Here is a 20,260-nt window from a genome sequence, read left to right as displayed (position 1 = left end):
CAGCACTTCAAAACAGTTTTGATGGAACCTTCCACTACGGAATTTTCCTCACTCAGCTCCTTATGCAATTATTGTGCGGTAAGAATACCCACAGGAGACCCAGCCGCCCACTCAGGTCGCCACATAGTCACCACGTGGTCATTAATGAAAGATACAGACATGGAAACTCCTATCAGTACTTTCACACTAACTGCTCTTCTGATCTTCCTCACTGTATGCCTCTTATCATTCTCGCTGAACAAGACTTTCTACTTTCTTTTTTTTCCTATTCTATGAAAGCTCCCTAATGCAAGAGTTAACCAGTAAACTCTGGGAATCCCTCTCTTTTGTATTTTCTCTTTCCAATTATGTGAACTCTTACAAAGAGATTTTAAGAAACTTCTTGCCTGATTTCGAATATTTCTTTCGGCTCTGTTTTATTTTAGGGATTGGCACCTGTAGTAGGTCTCTTTTTCCTACCTCCTTCGAATTCCTTGGGCAGAGACCCTATTTTGTAAAGATGGATCCGAATTTACGTCCCCAGATTCCCTACTCCATCAAGGATAAAATGGTGCTTATTACATAACGAAGGAATTTGAATTTGGCATTTAAAAACCGTTACCAAGAGTGGATGCTCTTGCCACCCTCGGATCATGGCCAGGATTCCAGCCAGTGCACCAGAAGACCCCTTTCTTCCAAAAGCGGGTGCGTTTATAGGTAGTTAGGTAAAAGAAGAGTGAAGACTCCCTTGCGCACTCCCTGGCAGTACTAGCGAGGACCTCCAAGGTTAAAGATTGCGCTGCCAGTGGCTGATATCCCATACACGCTGCCTTCTCTCCTAACAACAATCAAAGATGACCTTCATTTCTTAAAAGCTTCTATGGATTGCCTGCACTTTTCTTCATTGCGGTGGAAAGAATGATGAAGAAAATACATTATTAATGAGCGTGGAGGAGCAGCAGTAGGGAGTGTGACAACTAAGTCAGTGGTATATAAGGTTTGTTGAGCAGCTTCATCGGCAGAGTTCTCGCTCGTCTCCACTTCTCTACACAACTAAACATGGTGGGTTGTGAAGAACACTGCTTGCCTTCTTGTTTGTTTAGTGCTTTCTCTTTTTCTCTTGTTTCTCTCTCTCTGACTGTCTTATTTTTTTTTTCTTATGTCCCTTGTCTCTTCCTCTTGAACCATGCAATTCCTTATTTCTGTATTTGATGATTTCTTATTATTCCCTCTTTATTCACTCCTTATGGTGCTCTCACACACTCTCTCTCTTTCTCTCTCTCTCTCTCTCTCTCTCTCAATTATATTCAAGACAATAAAGTATGCCGGGACAGTCAGCTCAAAAGGAAGAGAAGGCAAAACAAAGACTTTTCTTCACTGGGCCTGACCGGGATTTGAACCCGGGACCTCTCGCACCCTAAGCGAGAATCATACCCCTAGACCATCAGGCCGCTGGGTAATTGGGAAGATTGTAAGGAAGATAACATGACGATGGTAGTGGTGGTAGTAGTAGTGGTAGTACCAGTACCAGCTGTAGATATTGTTGTTGTTCTTGTAGCAGCAGTAATAGAGCTAACAGCACCTCTCTCCTCCCCACACAACAGAGGGTTCTGTTCGCCTGTGCTGGCGTGGTGCTTCTGGTGGGCGTGTGCTGTGGGGCGCCCGACCTGTCCTCCCACTCCTCCTTCAGCAACGGTAACGGAAGGAACGGCCACGGAGGAAACGGAGGCAACGGAGGAAACGGGGGTGGATATGGAAGCAACGGAGGAAACAACGGTTTTGGCAGCAACGGCAGCAACGGAGGCTACGGCGGTTCCACCGGTGGGTTGAACGGTGGTTCCAACGGCGGCTACGGAAGCAACGGAGGAAATGGAATAAACGGAGGAGGAAACGGAGGTTATGGCAATAATGGAGGAAACAATGGAGGATATGGAAGCAATGGGGGAAGCAACGGAAGAACAGCCACAGGTTTTGCTGTCTTTAACCTCGGGGCGCCTCTGAGCAGCGGTTCCAACGGCGGCTACGGCAGTTCCAACGGTGGCTCTAACGGAGGCTACGCTGGTTCCAACGGCGGTTCCAATGGTGGTTTCAACGGTGGTTCCAACGGCGGCTATGGTGGTTCCAATGGTGGTTTCAACGGCGGTTCCAACGGCGGCTTTGGTGGTTCCAATGTTGGTTTCAACGGTGGTTCCAACGGCGGCTATGGTGGTTCCAATGGTGCTTTCAACGGCGGTTCCAACGGCGGCTTTAGTGGTTCCAATGGTGGTACCAACGGTGTTTCCAACGGTGGCTATGGTGGTTCCAATGGTGGTACCAACGGTGGTTTGAGCGGAGGATATGGCAAGTAAAACAAATGATCCTGAATAACAAACAGGTAACAGGAAGAAGAATGACGAAAAATAATGTAACCCCCCCCCCCTCTCTCTCTCTCTCTCTCTCTCTCTCTCTCTCTCTCTCTCTCTCTCTCTCTCTCTGTCTCTCTCTCCCCCCCCACGTGTATGTTTCTGTGTGTACGCTCTTGCGTGTGCACCAAGGCCAGCCGTGTAACCATTACAGAAGGCGAAGATGAGTCAATATTAAAATGATCAACAAAAAGTTGCTGTTTGTATATATACTTTTATTCACCTGTCCCATTTTCTTTCCTGATTGTTTTTTTTTTTGTTTTGTTTTTTTTGCTCACTCCTGAAATCTGGAAGAAAATGTATCCTAAACTAAACGCGGTAAAAAAAAAAATAAATAAATAAATAAATAAAATAAAAATTATGATATTTATACTACTACTACTACTAGTAGTAGTACTACTAGTACTAGTACTTCTACTACTAATAATAATGATGATAATAAATAATAATAATAATAATAATAATAATAATAATAATAATAATAATAATAATAATAATAATAACAACAACAACAACAATAATAACAGTAATGATAATAATAGAAATAATAATAATATTAATAATAATAATAATAATAATAATAATAATAGTAATAATAATAATAATATAATCAGAAATGAAAAAGCAAAGAAAACAAAAACAAAACAAAACACAAACAACAAAAGAAATAGGAAATAAAAGATGGGCAAATAAATATGTACGCTACCTTGGCTTTTCATCTCCTGAGACACATTTGCCCTCCTTACTGAGTCGTAGTCGTTCTCTTTTAGAGGTTTCAATACGATTTTAGATGTTGCTGTACATATCAAAAACATCTGATGGAGTCTGGCACAAAGCATTTATTTCCAACTTCCCTCCTACTTCTATCCTTCTCTCTATAACTATATTTCAAGTTTCCTTTCTGACCATTCCGTTGGAGCTATGGTTGACTGTCACTGTTCTTGTAATAAGTTCAATAACAGTGGCGTTCTTCAGGGTTCTCTCCAATCACCCACTCTCTTGATACTAATCGTCAATGATATTTTAAGCAACTCCTCTTGTCCTCTTGTTCTGACCTGTCTCCGTCAGTTTTCTCTATCCCACACCTGCTTACTCTGTACGAGGATGTCGCTCTTTCGTCCTCACTAAATAAAAAGTTCATCACTCCCTGAGACCCAGTAGCTCCTCTGCCAAACAAGGAAACCAATCACTGAATAACACACTCGACGAACGCCCCACAACTGCTGGAACCACCAGAGGAAATGCTCCACCTAACCACTCAGTACTTGACCAAAGTGGTGAGATCCACCCCCAAGATACGCGAACGCCTTCCAGGATGTCCATCGGAACACGCAGTATCCAGGAACCAACGAGACGACGGGTGGCAGGAATCTGACCTGCCTGCAGCCTGGGCTAGCTGCTGATAGGCGGGGTCACCCTTCACTGTGGTTGCCACCAATAGTTATCTCATTAAACACATTTATCCATGAAATACAGCTACTTCTTATACTTCGTTACCACAATACATTAATAACACTTTAAGCGTTGAATAAGTATTGAGAAATGTGTTTCCATTGTGTCCAGCACCTCATACCATGTCAATACAGTTTTGATGGAATCTTTCCTCCCTCTGCACCCTATGCAATCCTGACGCGGTGGGGATTCCTCCAGGGAACCCAGCTTCCCACTCAGGTCACCAGGTGATCATCACGTGGTCATCAATCAAAGACATAGGCATGAAAACTCCTATCGCTACTTTCATGCTAATTGCTCCTCTAATCTTGTAGACTGAATGTTTCCTTCATCCGCGTTGCACAAGACCTTCTGCTTTTCTTAGTCCTGTTCTGTGAAGTTTCTAATGCAAGAATTAACCAGTAAACTCTGGAACTCTCTATCTTCTTTTGTATCTCCTTCTTGCTATAAACTGAACTCTTTCAAGAAGGAAATCTCAAGAACCTTCACATCATATTTTGGAATATTCCTTCGTCCCCATTCTTTAGGGACTGGCATTTGTAGTGGGCCTTTTTTTTCCACCACTGTCATATCCCTTAGCCAAAGACTCACTTACGTAAAGATATAAGGATATATTGAAAAAACAGTTAGATGAAAGAAGACTCAGCACTCACTCGCTCACTTCCTGGCGGTGGTAGCAAGGACCTCCAAGGTTGAAGCTTCCGTTGCCAGTGCCTGATCACCCATACACGCTGCCTCCTCTCCTTCTAACCACAAGTAAAGGTAACCTTCCCTGCTTGCCGCTTTTGCGGATTGCCTTAACTTTTTTTTCTTTGCGGTGGGGAGAATGATGAAGAAAACACATGATTAATGAGCGTGGAGGACCAGTAGAAGGGAGGACGAGGCGGTGTGTGACAACTGAGGCAGTGGTATATAAGGTTTGCTGAGCAGCTTCATCGGCAGAGTTCTCACTCGTCTCCACTTCTTTACACGACCAAACATGGTGGGTTGTGAAGAACATTTGCTTGCTTGCTTGTCTTCTTTGTCTGGTTCGTCTCTCTCTCTTTAAAGTGTTTCTCTCTTTCCTTGGATGACTTTTCTGTCTGTTGCACTTTTCGTTGCCTCTTAAAATTTATTTCTTTTTTCTATATTTGCTAGTTAGTCTTTATTCCCTTTTTACATGCTCTTCGTTATGGTGTGTTCTTTCTTTCTATCTCTCTTTCTATTTCTCTGTTTTTCTCCATTACATTTTGGACAATACAGGTTGCACGGGCACGCTCAGCTTGAAGGAAGAGAAGGCAAAATAAAGAATAAGTGTATCACCGGGCCTGACCGGGATTTGAACCCGGGACCTCTCGCACCCTAAGCGAGAATCATACCCCTAGACCATCAGGCCACCTTATAAATATAAGTTTTGTAAATTTGATAAGATGTGAGTTGTAGCAGCATTAGTAACAGTAGTCTTGGTAGTAATAATATAGTAGTAGCAGTGTTGCTGTTATTGTTGTTGTAGCAGCAGCAGTACAGCTAACATCACCTCACCTCTCCCCACACAACAGAGGGTTCTGTTGGCTTTTGCTGGCGTGGTGCTGCTGCTGGGCGTGTGCTCTGGGGCGCCCGACCTGTCTTCCCACTCCTCCAATGGTAACGGCCACGGAGGAAACGGAGGTGGACACGGATGCAGCGGATGCCACGGAGGAGGCAACGGGTTTGGCAGCAACGGCAACAACGGAGGCAACGGCCGCTATGACGGTTCCAATGGCGGGTTCAACGGTGGATCTAATGGCGGCTCCAACGGTGGCTCAAATGGAGGTTATGGTTCCAACGGGGGTTCCAACGGCGGTTTCAATGGAGGTTTTAACGGCGGCCACGCCGGTACAAACGGCGGTTCCAACGGCCGTCCCATCACCTATGGCAAGTGAACCAAATGACTCCAGATGACAAACACACGACAGGAAGATGAAAGGGAAGAACTATTGTAACCTAATCATTCTCCCTCTCTCTCCCTCTCTCTCTCTCTCTCTCTCTCTCTCTCTCTCTCTCTCTCTCTCTCTCTCTCTCTCTCTCTCTCTCTCTCTTTCTCTCTCTCTCTCTGTCTGTCTGTCTGTCTGTCTGTCTGTCTGTCTCCCTTCATGTATTTGTGTCCCTGCGTGTGTATCAAAGCCAGCCGTGTAAGCATTACCGATGGCAATGATGAGTCAGTATCAAAACGATCAATAAAATTTGCTGTTTGTACATATACTTTTATTCATCTATCCCGTTTTTTTTTTTTTTCCTTGTGGCTTTTTTTTCCTGCTCATTTCTTAAGTTTCAAAGAAAACGTATCCTATATTTGGTGAGCTGGACACATGAAAGGAAACAAATAAAATAAAAACTAAAAATAAAATTGAATTACAATAATAATAATAATAATAATAATAATAATAATAATAATAATAATAATAATAATAATGATAATAATAATAATAATAAACAATTGAATAAAATAATAATCTAAGAAAATCAGAAATATAAACAAAGAAAACGTGGAAAAAAATGAAAGACAAAGCGAGTAAGACAAGGGGGATTTGAATATTCTTTTAATGTATTAACCACATCTGCGCTACATCAGATTTCCATCTCCTGGGGCAGCATTGACAAAGATTCTCAGGTTTCTGGTTGGCTTTGTGCTCATCTTCAGATTGATCTTAAGGCTGCGTTAAGTTTTGGAACTTTTAAGCTCAGAACCAATGATGTATGAAATGTTGACAGCAAAACAGTATAATATTAAGCTTGTGAATTTCCCGTTAATATTGTAATCTTATGAAATGTTTTGGATTAAATAACAAAAAATAAATTCATCTTCGGTTTTGTGATGATATGAGTACATTTTTTTTTTTTTTTAATTAGGTATCACACAAGGTGTGAATATTTTGTTTAAGACCTTGAGTCATCGGGGCCGCGCCTCTACCACTCAGGAACTCCTTCTTTCCTGACATTTTTCTCTCCTGGTGAAGATGATGAGCCTTAAGGCCGAAAAGACCAATAAAGGAAACCCAGCTGGACCGATGGCGAAACTCCGTAGTCGTCCAGTCAGTATATGAGCAAAGATATAACCTGAAGGGCTTCACTCACTTAGCTACAAAAAAAAAAAAAATAAATAAATAAAATAAATAAATAAATAAATAAAACAAAATGCATTGGCCTCTATTACTACAAAGGTAAATGAGACACGGTAACAACAGGACACAGGAAGGCCTAGGATCATCATTACTGAAGAACTGCATTTCCCATTGGCTAAAGTACACAAATTATTATATTACTAGCGTCACTGCATCACTTCTCCCCGTGGAGCTCTCCAAGACATCTCCCACAAAATGTGTCACCAGTAACACTCCTGAAGATTTAGTCTAAGTATATACAAATATTCAGAGTCACTCAAGTCACCGAGAACATCCTTTCGGGGCCGATAATTCTTGAGGTGGCAGGCTCAGGCTCCTTGACGGGCGGGAATGTTAATTCTTAAAGGTAAGCCCGCCCCGAACCGTGCTTAACTTTTCGGTGTGGTAAGCACAAAGCTAAGCACGACACCAAGTATAACGTTTGTGATAAGCCTAATCTCTCTCTACTTAAGAATTTTTGATAATACGGCCCCTGAATCTCATGTGCCCTCGTTACTGAGTCTTGGTGATTTTTTTGTAGGGCTTTCGGTGAGGTTTTTTATGTTGTTATACATACCAAAATCAACTGAGAGAGCCAGGCACAAAGAATGCCTTTCTAAAATTCCCTACTGCAGAGTGACCCACCACTATAGTTGCCAGCTAGTTATCTTAATTAACACAGTTATTCTTGAAACAAACATGCTTCTTATACTTAGTTACCACAATACATAAATATTACTTCAAGCGCTGAATATGTACTGAGAAATGTGTATCGATCACCCCCAGCATTTTATAATACTCCAATACAGTTTTAATGAATTTTTCCTCCAGCTGCGCCCTATACAATACTGGAGTAGTGCGGGACACCCATAGGGGAGCCAGCCGCCACTCAGGTCACCACATGGTCACCACGTGGTCATCAATCAAAGACACAGGCGTGAAAACTCCTACCGCTACTTTCTCGATAACTGTTCTTCGGATTTTACTGACTGCATGCCTCCCCTCATCCCAGCAACACAAGACTTTCTACTTTCTCTCTCTGTCCTGTTCTGTAAACCTCCTTAATGGAAGAATTAATCAGTGAATTCTAAAACTCCGTCTACCTTTGTATTTCCTCTTTCCTATGAATTGAACACTTTCAAGAAGGACATTTCAAGAAACTTCTAATCTAATTTTGGATGATTCTTTTGGCTCCATTCTGTAGGGACCGGCACCTGTAGTGGGCCTTTCATTCCACCATTTTTGTATCCCTTGGACAGAGACCCTCCAACGTAAAGATATAAGGATACATTGAAAGTAGTTAGGTAAAGAAACACTCAACACTCCCTTGCGCATTTCCTGGAGGTGGTAGCAAGGATATCCAAGGCGGAAGTTTGATTTGCCAGTGCCTGATCCCCATAAAAGCTGCATTATCTCCTTCTAACCACAAGTAAAGATGACCTTCCTTGCCGCTTCTACGGATTCCCTGAATTATTTTTTTTTTCTTTGCTGTGGAAAAAAAATTACGAAAAAAATACATGATTAATGAGCGTGGAGAAGCGGTAGTAGAAAGGACGAGGCGGCGTGTGACAACTGAGGCAGTGGTATATAAGGTTTGTTGAGCAGCTTCATCGGCAGAGTTCTCCACTTCTCTACACAACTAAACATGGTGGGTTGTGAAGAACACTGCTTGCCTTCTTGTTTGTTTGGTGCTGTCTCTTTTTAGTCTTGTTTCTGTCTCTCTTTGACTGTCACTTTTTTTTTCTTATGTCCTTTTTCTCTTCTTGAACCATGTAATTCCTTATTTCTGTATTTGTCGATTTCTTATTATTCCCTCTTTATTCACTCCTCATTATGATTCTCTCTCTCTCTCCCTCTTTCTCCAGCATATTTAAGGCAAAAGATTATGCTGGGACACTCTCAGCTTAAAGGAAGAGAAGACAAAATAAAGATTTTTTCTCTGGGCCTGACCGGGATTTGAACCCGGGACCTCTCGCACCCTAAGCGAGAATCATACCCCTAGACCATCAGGCCGCCTGATCATGAGGAGTTTTTTTGAGGTGGATAAGATAAGGATTGTATAAGAGGTAGTAGTTTTTAGTAGTAATAGTATAGTGATAGCAATGTTGCTATTGTTGCTTTTGTAGAAGAAAATAATAGAGCTAATAACACCTCTCCCCCTCCTTCCCACACAACAGAGGGTTCTGTTGGCCTGTGCTGCCTTGGTGCTGCTGCTGGGCGTGTGCTGCGGGGCGCCCGACCTGTCCTATTCCTCCTCCAGCAGCGGTAACGGAAGGAACGGCCACGGTGGAAACGGAGGCGGACATGGTGGCAACGGAGGAAACGGAGGCAGATATGGAGGCAATGGAGGAAGCAACGGGTTTGGCAGCAACGGCCGCAACGGAGGCAACGGCCGCTACGGCGGTACCAACGGCGGTTTCAACGGTGGTTCCAACGGCGGCTTCAACGGTGGCTCCAATGGAGGTTATGGTTCCAATGGGGGTTCCAACGGCGGACATGGAGGTTCTAACGGAGGGTTCAATGGTGGATCCAACGGAAGATACGGTAATTCCAACGGCGGCTTCAACGGTGGCTCCAATGGTAGCTATGGTTCCAACGGCGGAAATGGAGGTTCCAACGGAGGTTTCAACGGCGGTCACGGCGGTTCCAACGGCGGTTCCAACGGCCGTCCCATCACCTACGGCAAGTGAACCAAAGAACTCTAGATGACAAACATACGACAGGAAGATGAAAGGGAAAAACTATTTTGAACCTAATCTCTCTCTCTCTCTCTCTCTCTCTCTCTCTCTCTCTCTCTCTCTCTCTCTCTCTCTCTCTCTCTCTTCATATATATTTGTTTGTGTATGTATGCCCCTATGTGTGTACCAAGGCCAGCTGTGTAAACATTTTTGATGTGAAGATGAGTCAATATTAAAACGATCAACAAAAAGTGTTTGTCTGTATATATATGTATATCCCTTTAATTCACCTATTCCGTTTTCTTTCCTGGTAATTTTGTTTTTAGTATTCACTGAAACTTTGAAGAAATCCTATTCCGAACTTTGAGTGGTTGACATAAGAAAAAAGAAAAGAAAAAAATAATGATACATAAAATCTAAATAACTTTCAGACATGAGAGAAGAGAAAGAAGAAAATTAAAAAATGGAAAGAAAGAAAAACTAAAGGAATTAAAACCTTACAAATAAATATATCTGTTTTAAATAAACATTCCTATGCCAATGTCCTCCTTTTTATAGACTTTAAAGGATGGTAACTGATTTTCATGGATCTATTTTCACAGGTGTTTGAAAATTGTTCAACTGCACAGGTTAGGGACTCCTATGCTGACAAAACCACCCTTCTTTTTCAACGTTTTTTGCTAGTCGTCCCGTTCTTCAGGAATTAAGCAACTTCCGAAGATAAACCACAGAACACCTTACTTTGACCTAAAAAAAATAAAAAAAAAAACTGCAATGGGGCAAAACAGACTTGGTGTTCTTCAGTGTTTCGAAAACCCACTCCCTTCATCTACCTACTCGACACAGTGTACTATCCCGTCTTCTTCAGTGGCATTTAACTGTGTCCTTCTACACTGAACATCATCAGTGTCTTTTACTAATAATAAAAAAAAAAAAAACTTTTCATCTTGGCTTTTGCTAAAACAGTTTCTATGAACCTTAGCATTCCTCCTCACTCATTAAACAAAAAATGTTCATCACCCCTTGAGACCCTGCAGCCCCTCAGGTGTCCATGGCAAACAAGAAAAAACATCACTAAACAACAAACTGGACGAACGTTCCAAAATTCCAGGAAGAACCAGAGGAAATGCTCTTCAATACTTGACCAATGTGGTGAGATTCGCCCCTGAGGTACGGGAACGCCCCACAGGACGTCCATTGAAACACGTTGCATCCAGGACCGAACGCGACGATGGGTGACAGGAATCTGACCTGCCTGGGTCAGCGGACAGGCGGTGGGGTCACACATCACTGTACTTGCCAGTTATCTCCTCAAACATACTTGTCCTTGAGATGCAGATCCTTGTCTTACTTCGTTGCCACATTACAGTAACAACACAACAAGTACTGGATATGTACTATGAAATGTGTTTAAATTGCGTCCAGCATCTCATAGCACGCCAATAAAGTTTTGAAGGAACCTACTACGGAATTTTTGTCACTCAGTCCCCTATGCTATCCTGGAGGGATGGATATATGCACAGGAGATCCAGCTGCCCACTCAGGTCACCACATAGTCACCATGTGGTCATTAATGAAAGACACAGACATGAAAACTCCTATTGAGACTTTCACACTAATTGCTCTTCTGATCTTCCTCACTACATGCCTCCCCTCATTCTCGCTACACAAGACTTTCTACTTTCTCTTTGTCCTATTATGTGAACCTCCCTAATGCAAGAGTTAAACATTAAACTCTGGAACTCCCTATCTTCTTTTCTATTTCTTCTTTCCAGTTATTTGAACTCTTACAAGGAGATTTTAAGAAACTTCTTGTCTGATTTTTATTTTTTTCGGCTCTGTTCATTAGGAACTGCCACCTGTAGTGTGCCTTTTTTCCTGCTCGTTTCGTATCCCTTGGCCAGAGACCGCATTTCGTAAAGATGGATCGATTTTACGTCCGGTTTCCCTACTCCATCAGGGTTAGGACAGCTTTTCCTGGTGAAGGACTTTGGATTCGGCATTTGAGAACCGTTACCAAGAATGGATGCCATTCCTTCCCCCGGATCATGACCAACATTCAAACCAATGTACCTAAGGACCCCTTTCCTCCCAAAATGGACGCGGTGATAGGTAGTTAGGTAAATGAAAACTCAAGACTCCTTTGTTCACTTCCTGGGGGTGGTAGCGAATACCTCCAAGGTTGAAATTTTCCTTCCTAGTGGCTGATCCCACATACACGCTGCCTCCTCTCCTAACCACAAGCAAAGATGACCTTCCTTGTTTGCTGCTTCTACGGATTGCCTGCACTTTTTTTCCCTCTGCGGTGGAAAGAATGATGAAGAAAATACATGATTAATGAGCGTGGAGAAGCGGTAGTAGGAAGGAAGAGGCGGCGTGTGACAACTGAGGCAGTGGTATATAAGGATTGTTGAGCAGCTTCTTCGGCAGAGTTCTCGTTTGTCTCCACTCCTCTACACGACTAAACATGGTGGGTTGTAAAGAACACTGCTTGCCTTCTTGTTTGTTTGGTGCTGTCTCTTTTCTGTCTTGTTTCTGTTTCTCTTTGACTGTCACTTTTTTTTTTCTTATGGTCTTTTTTTTTAGTCTATAACCATGCAATTCCTTATTTCTGCATTTGTTGATTTCCTATTATTACTTCTTTATTCACCCCTCATTAAGATGCTCTCTCTCTCTCTCTCTCTCTCTCTCTCTCTCTCTCTCTCTCTCTCTCTCTCTCTCTCTCTCTTTCTCTCTCTCTCTCTCTCTCTCCTTCTCACTTTCTCCAATATGTTTAAGACAATAGATTATGCTGGGACACTCTTAGCTCAAAGGAAGAGAAGGCATAATAAAAAAAAACTTTTTTTTTCACTGGACCTGACTGGGATTTCTACCCTGGACTTCTTGTATCCTAAGCAAGAATCATACCCCTAGACTATCAAGCCGCCTAATAGTCAAGAATTTTCTAAGCTGAATAAAATGAGGATTGTATTACAGATAGTAGCAGTAGTTTTAGTAGTAATAGGTAGTACAGTTGTAGCAGTGTTGCTGTTGATGTTTTTCTAGCACAAATCGTAGAGCTAACAGCACCTTTCCCCTCCCTCCCACACAACAGAGGGTTCTGTTGGCCTGTGCTGGATTGGTGCTGCTGCTGGGCGTGTGCTGCGGGGAGCCCGACCTGTCCTATTCCTCCTCCAGCAGCGGTAACGAAAGAAACGGTCACGGAGGAAACGGAGGCAGACATGGAGGCAACGGAGGAAACGGAGGCAGATATGGAGGCAATGGAGGAAGCAACGGCTTTGGCAGCAACGGCCGCAACGGAGGCAACGGCCGCTACGGCGGTACCAACGGCGGGTTCAACAGTGGTTCCAACGGCGGCTTCAACGGTGACTCCAATGGAGGTTATGGTTCCAATGGGGGTTCCAACGGCGGACATGGCGGTTCTAACGGAGGGTTCAATGGTGGATCCAACGGAAGATACGGTAATTCCAACGGCGGCCTCAATGGTGGCTCCAGTGGTGGTTATGGTTCCAACGGCGGAAATGGAGGTTCCAACGGAGGTTTCAACGGCGGTCACGGCGGTTCCAACGGCGGCTCCAACGGCCGTCCCATCACCTACGGCAAGTGAACTAAAGGACCCTAGATGACAAACACACGACAGGAAGATGAAAGGGAAAAACTATTTTGAACCTAATCTCTCTCTCTCTCTCTCTCTCTCTCTCTCTCTCTCTCTCTCTCTCTCTCTCTCTCTCTCTCTCTCTCTCTCTCTCTTCATATATGTTTGTCTGTGTGTTTACGCCTCTGAGTGTGTACCAAGGTCAGCTGTGTAAACATTTTTGATGTGAAGATGAGTCAATATTAAAACGATAAACAAAAACGTGTCTGTCTGTATGTATCCCTTTATTCATCTATTCCATTTTCTTTCCTGGTAATTTTGCTTTTAGTATTAGCTGAAACTTTGAAGAAATCCTATTCCGAACTTTGAATGGTTGACATAAGAAAAAAAGGAAAGAAAAAGAATAATAATGAAACGCAAAATCTAAATAACTTTCAGACATGAGGGAAGAGAAAGAAGAAAACTTAAAAAGGGATGAAAAGAAAACTAAAGGTAAATATATCTGTTCTAAATAAATATTCCTATGCCAATATTCTCCTTTTTATAGACTTTAAGAGATGGTAACTGATTTTAATGGATGTATAAGTCTTTCGCACGTGTTTGAAAATTAATCACCTGTACAGGTGACGAAACCACCCTGCATTTTCCACGTTTTTGTTAGGCGTCCAGTAACTCAGGAATTAAGCAACTCACGAAGATAAACCATAGAACACCTTACTTTGACCCAAAATATTCCAATGGGGCAAAACAAAAGTTATGTCCAACGTCTCAAAGACCCAGTTCCTTGATCTATCTATTCGACACAATGTACTCTCCCTCTTCTTCAGCGATATTCAGTTGTGCCCTTTTCCTGCACTGAACATCATCGGTATGTCCTTTACTAATAATCTAAAATAATAACTTTTCTTCTCAGCTTTTGCTAAAAAAGTTTCTATGAACCTAGACGTTCTGATCTGTATCCGTCAGATTTTCACTAACCCAGAGCTGCCAACTTTGAATAGGGGTATCGTTCTTCCCCGCTCAGTGAATGAAAAGGTTTGTTACCCATTGAGACTCAGTAACTCCTCAGGCCAGCAACCAGCAAGATGTCCATGGCAAACAATAAAAACCATCATTAAACAACAAACTGGACGAACGCTCCAAAACTCCAGGAACCACAAGAGGAAATGCTTCTCAATACTTGACTAATGTGGTGAGATCCGCCCCTGAGGTACGGGAACGCCCTGCAGGACGTCCATTGGATACGCCGCATCCAGGACCTAATGCGACGACAGGTGGCAGGAATCTGACCTGCCTGGGTTAGCAGTCAGGCGGCGGGGTCACTCACCATTGTGGTTGACAGATATAGTTATCTCCTCAAATATATTTATCCTTGAAAAACAGATCCTTTTCTTACTTCGTTACCACAATACATTAATAACACAAGTACTGGATATGTACTGTGAAATGTGTTTCCATTGCGTCCATCATTTCAAAGCACTTCAAAATAGTCTTGATGGAACCTTCCCCTACGGAATTTTCCTCACTCGGCGCCCTATGCAATTATAACTCGGCAAGGATACCCACAGGAGACCCAGCCGCCCACTTAGGTCACCACATAGTCACCACGTGGTCATTAATGAGGAATAGACATGGAAACTCCTTTCGCTACTTTCACACTAACTGCTCTTCTGATCTTTCTCACTGCATGCCTCCCCTCATTCTCGCTGCGCAAGACTTTCTACTTTTTGTTTGTCCTATTCTGTGAACTTCCCTAATGAAGGAGTTAACCGGTAAGCTCTGGAACTCCCTATCTTCTTTTATATTTCCTTCTTGCAATAATCTGAAATCTTACAAAGAGATTTCAACAAACTTCTCGTATGATTTTTTTTAATGATTCTTTCGGCTCTGTTCTTTACGGACTGGCACCTGTCATTTTTTTTTTCCTTTGCCAGAGGCCCTATTTCGTAAAGATGGATCCAACTTTACGTCCAGTTTCCCTACTCCATCAGTGCTACCACGTTTTCTTCTAATGAAGTACTTTGGATTTGGCACTTGAGAACGGTTACCAAGAGTGCATGCCCTTCCTTCCCTCAGGTCATGACCAGGATTCGAACCAGCGCACCTTAAGACCCCTTCCCTCCCAAAATGGACGCGGTGATAAGTAGTTTGGTAAATGAAGACTCAAGACTCCTTCGCTCACTTCCTGGCGGTGATAGCGAAGGCCTCCAAGGCTGAAATTTTCCTTCCTAGCAGCTGATCCCACACACAACTGCCTCCTCTTCTAACCACAAGCAAAGATAACCTTCCTTGCTTGCTGCTTCTACGGATTGCCTGCACTTTTTTGTCCTCTGCGGTGGAGAGAATGATGAAGAAAATACATGATCAATGAACATGGAGGAACAGTAGTAGGAAGGACGAGGCGGCGTGTGACTACTGAGGCAGTGGTATATAAGAGGTTTCAATGGAGGTTTCAACGGCGGCCACGGCGGTTCCAACAGTGGTTCCAACGGCCGTCCAATCACCTACGGCAAGTGAATCAAATGACTCCATATGACAAGCACACAACAAGAAAATAAAAGGGAAGAACTAGTGTGAATCTAATCTAATCTAATCTCTCTCTCTCTCTCTCTCTCTCTCTCTCTCTCTCTCTCTCTCTCTCTCTCTCTCTCTCTCTCTCTCTCTCTCTCTCTCTCTCTCTCTCTCTCTCTCTCTCCCTACATGCTTGTCTGTTTGTGTGTGTGTGTGTGTGTGTGTGTGTGTGTGTACTCCCCTGCGTGTTTATCGAGACCAGCTGGATAAACAGTACCGATGGCGAAGATAAGCCAATATTAAAACGATCAACGAAAAGTGTCAGTTGTATATTTCCCTTTATTCATCCATCCCATTTTCGTTTCTGGTACTTTTCTTTTTAGTGTTCCACGAAACTTTGAAGAAAACGTAACCTAAGTAGAAAATTATAATCTAAGGATTACATTTTAAGATTTTTTTTCTTTTTTGCCTACATTTTTATTTATTCGTTATTTTAGCAAGCTATTCGGTTGTTATATATATATATATATATATATATATATATATATATATATATATATATATATATATATATATATATATATATATATATATATATATATTGAAAACTTCATTTGCTTCATTTTTACACTTTCTTTTCTGAATTCTTTGTTTATAGAGAAGCCATTTGTATTTCTATCTTATTTTCCCATATGCTGAGTATTTCTTCTGTCTCTCCTTCTCTTTTTCTTAGAAATTTGAGATTTTTCTCTTTTCACCTCACTGTGCTATTCAGCTTTACATCTGCTGCTGAAAAGCAAACTCACTTATGGACGAATACAGATTCCTGTGAGATGAAATAACATACACAAGTTTTCTTCCATTCACTCCTCACTGCACTCAGTTTAAGACACTCAGATCTCGTACACCAATACAGCATACAAAAACACCATATATAGTATTTTCATAATTTTATTTTATACTGAGAATTTGGAACAATTTGGAGTTACATTATCATAAGTATTGAGTTAACAAAGAAAATTAATCAGCGAAAAATAAAGTTTAACACAACTATGGTAACGAAAAGTAGCCAATATTGATTTTATTATTTTTTTTTCTATGTGTACAGTATGTGTGCAATAACTAAGAGACACAGATAAGTGTGGTCTTACACATGAAGGAAATGGTTAACCAACAGGTGTGCTACTAAACAGGCTGGATTTTAGAAAGTCCATACCTGAGAGAAGACACAGGTGAGGCGATGAGGCAATAATGAGGCAACAGGTGTGAACAGATGGTACAGGTGATAAAAGGAATTAACGAAAACATAACATAAAAAGGAATGAAAAAGGAGAGATGGAAAAATATTAGATGAGAAAGTAAAAGATAAAAAAAAAGTTGAAGGAATACTAGTGTGAGCACGACGTGTAGGAATGAGACACAAAATAACAAACTAGCAAAGAACATAAAATAAAACGAAACAACAGAAAGAATTCAAAGAAGAATAGTAGTATAAGAAAACTACGTGGGAAGTGAGTATAGAGAACAAAGGAAGAGATAATGGGGGAAAAATCCCACGACGAGGGTACAGTGAAAGACAGTAACAGTTAGTCAAGTAAAGGAAGACCCAAAACTCCCTCGCTTACTCCCTAGCGGTGGTAACGAGGACCGCCAAGGTTGAAGTTTGCGTTCCCAACGGCTGACCCGCCATACCCGCCGCTGTGAGGGCGGGGTCTGTGCACTGGTCTGTAGGGCCTGGGCCTGTGCACGGGAATGTGTCCGTGGCTGGCGCCCGAGGAGAAGGAGGCGTGGGATGACACCTCAGGAGTCCCAAAGGACGAGGCGACGAACATGAGGACGAGGAGCCCGGCGAAGAAAAATGCGACCTTCTGTTGTTTTGAAGAGGAAGAAAAAGATGTGGTTGTGTTGTATATGTTGAATACCCTCCTCATCCCCCGCCCCCCCCCCCCCTCTCTCTCTCTCTCTCTCTCTCTCTCTCTCTCTGCTTTCCGTTTTCTGTTGAGCTCTGTGTCATCACCTACACCACTTCATTCCCTCCGCTACTGTTCCCTCGGTGCCTCCTGAAGCAGAGCTAATCGTGGCCTCTTATCACGTGACGTAAGTCGAGGATATTATCTTTACTCTCACTTTTAAGAGAGGCATTTTGTCATCTTGTTTTCTAAGACAAGTACTCGTGTAGTCCAGCGAGAAACGGGATTTGAGAAATAGATAACTTGAGTAAGTCCGCTGAATTTACCTATACACACAGCGAAGGCGGTTTTATGAGGAGGCACAATAGAAAAAATATATATGTGCCATTTGTAAATGTTTAAACAAGAAAACTTAAAAAAAAAACATTTTACGTTCAGTATTTCATGATTGTAAACTAAGACGCGATATGTAAAACTTCTACCGTTCTTATAATTTAAATAGAAAATTAAATATATCACTCTTACTTCCATTAAAGAAACTAAAAAAATTGTGCAAGTGAAGACAGATGAAATATAAGCAGCAGCAGACCTGTAGATCCTAATTAAGTTGTTTGATTGATGCACTATATTAGCTACGGGATTACGGGAAAACTAGCCACAGTGTTAATGAAGAAAACTACAGAGGAAAAGAAGATGGCGACAGTGCAAATATACTCATTAAAGAGTAAATAAGGAAATTACAACATAACTATTAAGTATAAGTAAATATAGTTTTAATGTAAAAAATAGCTACAATACTAAGAAAGAAAGTTATAATATTAAGGAAGAAAGTTAACATATAAAGGAAGAGAATTATAATATAAAGGAAGAAACTTAATATATAATGGAAGAAAACTATAACATAAAGGAAGAAAGCTATCATGTAAAGGAATAAAGCTAACATATAAAGGAAGAAAGTTATTAAAGGAAGAAAACTATAATATAAACGAAGGAAGCTATAATTAAAAGCAAGCTAACTACAGTAAGGAGGATGAAAAACAGCAAATCAAACCACTGAATAACCGATCACAAACACCAAGAAGGAACACGTTAATCAAGTAGAGCTGAGGCAGTGCAGCTTACCATGGCTGGCTGAGGTAATAAGCTCAGGTGAGACTCAGGTGTACAGCTCAGGTGGAAGGTACTGTGGAGTGTGTGCAGCTACACTCACACATGACTCCTTAAATACTTCACCGCCCTCCCACACCCCTAACACACCCCAAACACGCCCACATGACTACTCTACGAAAGTTGACAAACACTCCACCCTCCTCCCCACTCCCCTCCACTCCACCCCACTCCACCTCTCTAAGCAGTAATCCCTCTGGTCCACCAATTACCTTGCTACATCTTACGTGCTTAAAACTTCTATTTACACACACATTTCCCCTCTCCCTTCCTCCCTCCCTCTTCCTCCTCCTCTCCCTTCCTGAAAGCCCCTCTCCCTCCCCTGCGTAGACCACACCTTTTGCCTTCCCACACCCTGCTACCTTTCCTCTTCTGCTTACACAATATTTACTCCAATTCACACCTTAGTATCCTCTCTCTCTCTCTCTCTCTCTCTCTCTCTCTCTCTCTCTCTCTCTCTCTCTCTCTCTCTCTCTCTCTCTCTCTCTCACAATTTCCTTATTTTATCTTCCCATAAGAGTTCTGTTATAAAAGCTGCTGAGAGAGGTTCTATTCAAGGAGGTTCTAAAGATAAGCAAGATGATCTATTGCTGATGTATTGTCAATGGGGTCCTATTAAACAGTGACACCCAAATAGAAGTACGCTTTTTATACACCAGGGACAATCAACAAGGGTAACAACGGCATTTCAGAAAGTTTGTAGGAGATTCTAATGATAAGCAAGAGGATCTATTGTTAATGTATTCGTAATGGGGTTCTACTAAGGCAGTGATTCCCAACTAAGGGTAAGTTACAACATTGGGGTTTTATTTTGCATTCCACAAGGGAAACAATAGCATTTATGAAAGTTTATGGGAGGTTCTAAATATGTTTTGCTAACCCTTTCAATGCGATATACCACAATTCACATCACTAAAAGCAATATAAGGAATCTTTATAAGCATTTACAAGAAAGAAGGAGTTTAAAAGAATAGATTTTCTAATTTCTAGCCAGTACAATCTATGGAGGTGGCTGCAGAACAAGTAAAAAAAAAACATCCCGGAGTGGTTAATAATTAAATAAAGATGTGTCAAATAGTATTAAAAGGATCATTAAAGTGGCTATATTAATGCAGTGAATCCTAAATTAAATTACAGCAGTGGAGTTCAATCTCGTGTTCACAACCATTCAGGAAAGTCTACAGGTGAAAGGAAAAAAAAAAAAAAAACAATTGGAGGTGTGATTGTGCTTCCGCGACTGTTTGTGATTGTTATCTATCTCATCATTGTTCCATAACGTAAAGGAAAGTCCAAGGTGATTGGTTCTATTTACTGCACATTTCCCGCAGCGAGTAGAGAATAATAATGAAATGTCTTGAGGTAAAGGAAGGTCGTGCAGGTAACTGAAGCTCTGAGAATTACCTGAGTAGAAACTAGACTATATAGAAGAACATATAATAGAATTCTG

At 41.8% G+C, this 20,260-nt stretch overlaps 4 protein-coding genes, 1 long non-coding RNA gene and 3 other non-coding genes across 8 annotated transcripts; 4 read left to right on the top strand and 4 right to left on the bottom strand.

The window, feature by feature from the left end:
* The first annotated feature begins 610 nt into the window (after nt 1–610).
* LOC135110123 (uncharacterized) lies at nt 611–2,575 on the top strand. The gene is made up of 2 exons (XM_064022080.1): nt 611–684; nt 1,478–2,575. The coding sequence occupies exons 1-2, from the start codon at nt 611–613 to the stop codon at nt 2,325–2,327; spliced, it is 924 nt and encodes a 307-aa protein (XP_063878150.1). The 3' UTR covers nt 2,328–2,575.
* Trnap-agg (transfer RNA proline (anticodon AGG)) lies at nt 1,359–1,430 on the bottom strand. Its single transcript has one exon. It is a non-coding gene; the product is annotated as a tRNA-Pro (tRNA).
* A 1,879-nt stretch (nt 2,576–4,454) lies between the features above and the next one.
* On the top strand, nt 4,455–6,047 carry LOC135110771 (uncharacterized). Its single transcript, XM_064023376.1, has 2 exons — nt 4,455–4,815; nt 5,372–6,047. Exons 1-2 carry the CDS (start codon nt 4,813–4,815, stop codon nt 5,732–5,734), a joined length of 366 nt encoding a protein of 121 aa, XP_063879446.1. The 5' UTR covers nt 4,455–4,812; the 3' UTR covers nt 5,735–6,047.
* Trnap-agg (transfer RNA proline (anticodon AGG)) lies at nt 5,137–5,208 on the bottom strand. The gene has a single exon. It is a non-coding gene; the product is annotated as a tRNA-Pro (tRNA).
* Nucleotides 6,048–6,808: 761 nt separating the features above from the next.
* LOC135110122 (keratin, type I cytoskeletal 9-like) lies at nt 6,809–9,642 on the top strand. The gene is made up of 2 exons (XM_064022079.1): nt 6,809–6,883; nt 9,130–9,642. The coding sequence occupies exons 1-2, from the start codon at nt 6,809–6,811 to the stop codon at nt 9,640–9,642; spliced, it is 588 nt and encodes a 195-aa protein (XP_063878149.1).
* Trnap-agg (transfer RNA proline (anticodon AGG)) lies at nt 8,894–8,965 on the bottom strand. The gene has a single exon. It is a non-coding gene; the product is annotated as a tRNA-Pro (tRNA).
* Nucleotides 9,643–12,061: 2,419 nt separating the features above from the next.
* Nucleotides 12,062–13,488, top strand: LOC135110770 (uncharacterized). Its single transcript, XM_064023375.1, has 2 exons — nt 12,062–12,100; nt 12,725–13,488. Exons 1-2 carry the CDS (start codon nt 12,098–12,100, stop codon nt 13,235–13,237), a joined length of 516 nt encoding a protein of 171 aa, XP_063879445.1. The 5' UTR covers nt 12,062–12,097; the 3' UTR covers nt 13,238–13,488.
* A 3,183-nt stretch (nt 13,489–16,671) lies between these two features.
* LOC135110478 (uncharacterized) lies at nt 16,672–18,899 on the bottom strand. The gene is made up of 2 exons (XR_010273290.1): nt 18,769–18,899; nt 16,672–17,604 (listed from the first exon to the last, which is right to left on the bottom strand). It is a non-coding gene; the product is annotated as an uncharacterized LOC135110478 (long non-coding RNA).
* Between the last annotated feature and the right edge of the window lie 1,361 nt (nt 18,900–20,260).

The sequence above is a fragment of the Scylla paramamosain genome, chromosome 20 (genome assembly GCF_035594125.1).
Source record: "Scylla paramamosain isolate STU-SP2022 chromosome 20, ASM3559412v1, whole genome shotgun sequence".
Taxonomy (NCBI): domain Eukaryota; kingdom Metazoa; phylum Arthropoda; class Malacostraca; order Decapoda; family Portunidae; genus Scylla; species Scylla paramamosain.
The sequence above is the reverse complement of the archived record's forward strand: the minus strand, read 5'-3'. Positions and strand labels throughout refer to the sequence as shown.

Coding starts and splice junctions, on each gene's coding strand:
- LOC135110123 (XM_064022080.1), top strand. CDS start 611: ATGCTCTTGCCACCCTCGGATCATGGCCAGGATTCCAGCCAGTGCACC. Junction 685..1,477: donor CCCCTTTCTTCCAAAAGCGG/GTGCGTTTATAG, acceptor TGACGATGGTAG/TGGTGGTAGTAGTAGTGGTA.
- LOC135110122 (XM_064022079.1), top strand. CDS start 6,809: ATGATGAGCCTTAAGGCCGAAAAGACCAATAAAGGAAACCCAGCTGGA. Junction 6,884..9,129: donor CGAAACTCCGTAGTCGTCCA/GTCAGTATATGA, acceptor CCCACACAACAG/AGGGTTCTGTTGGCCTGTGC.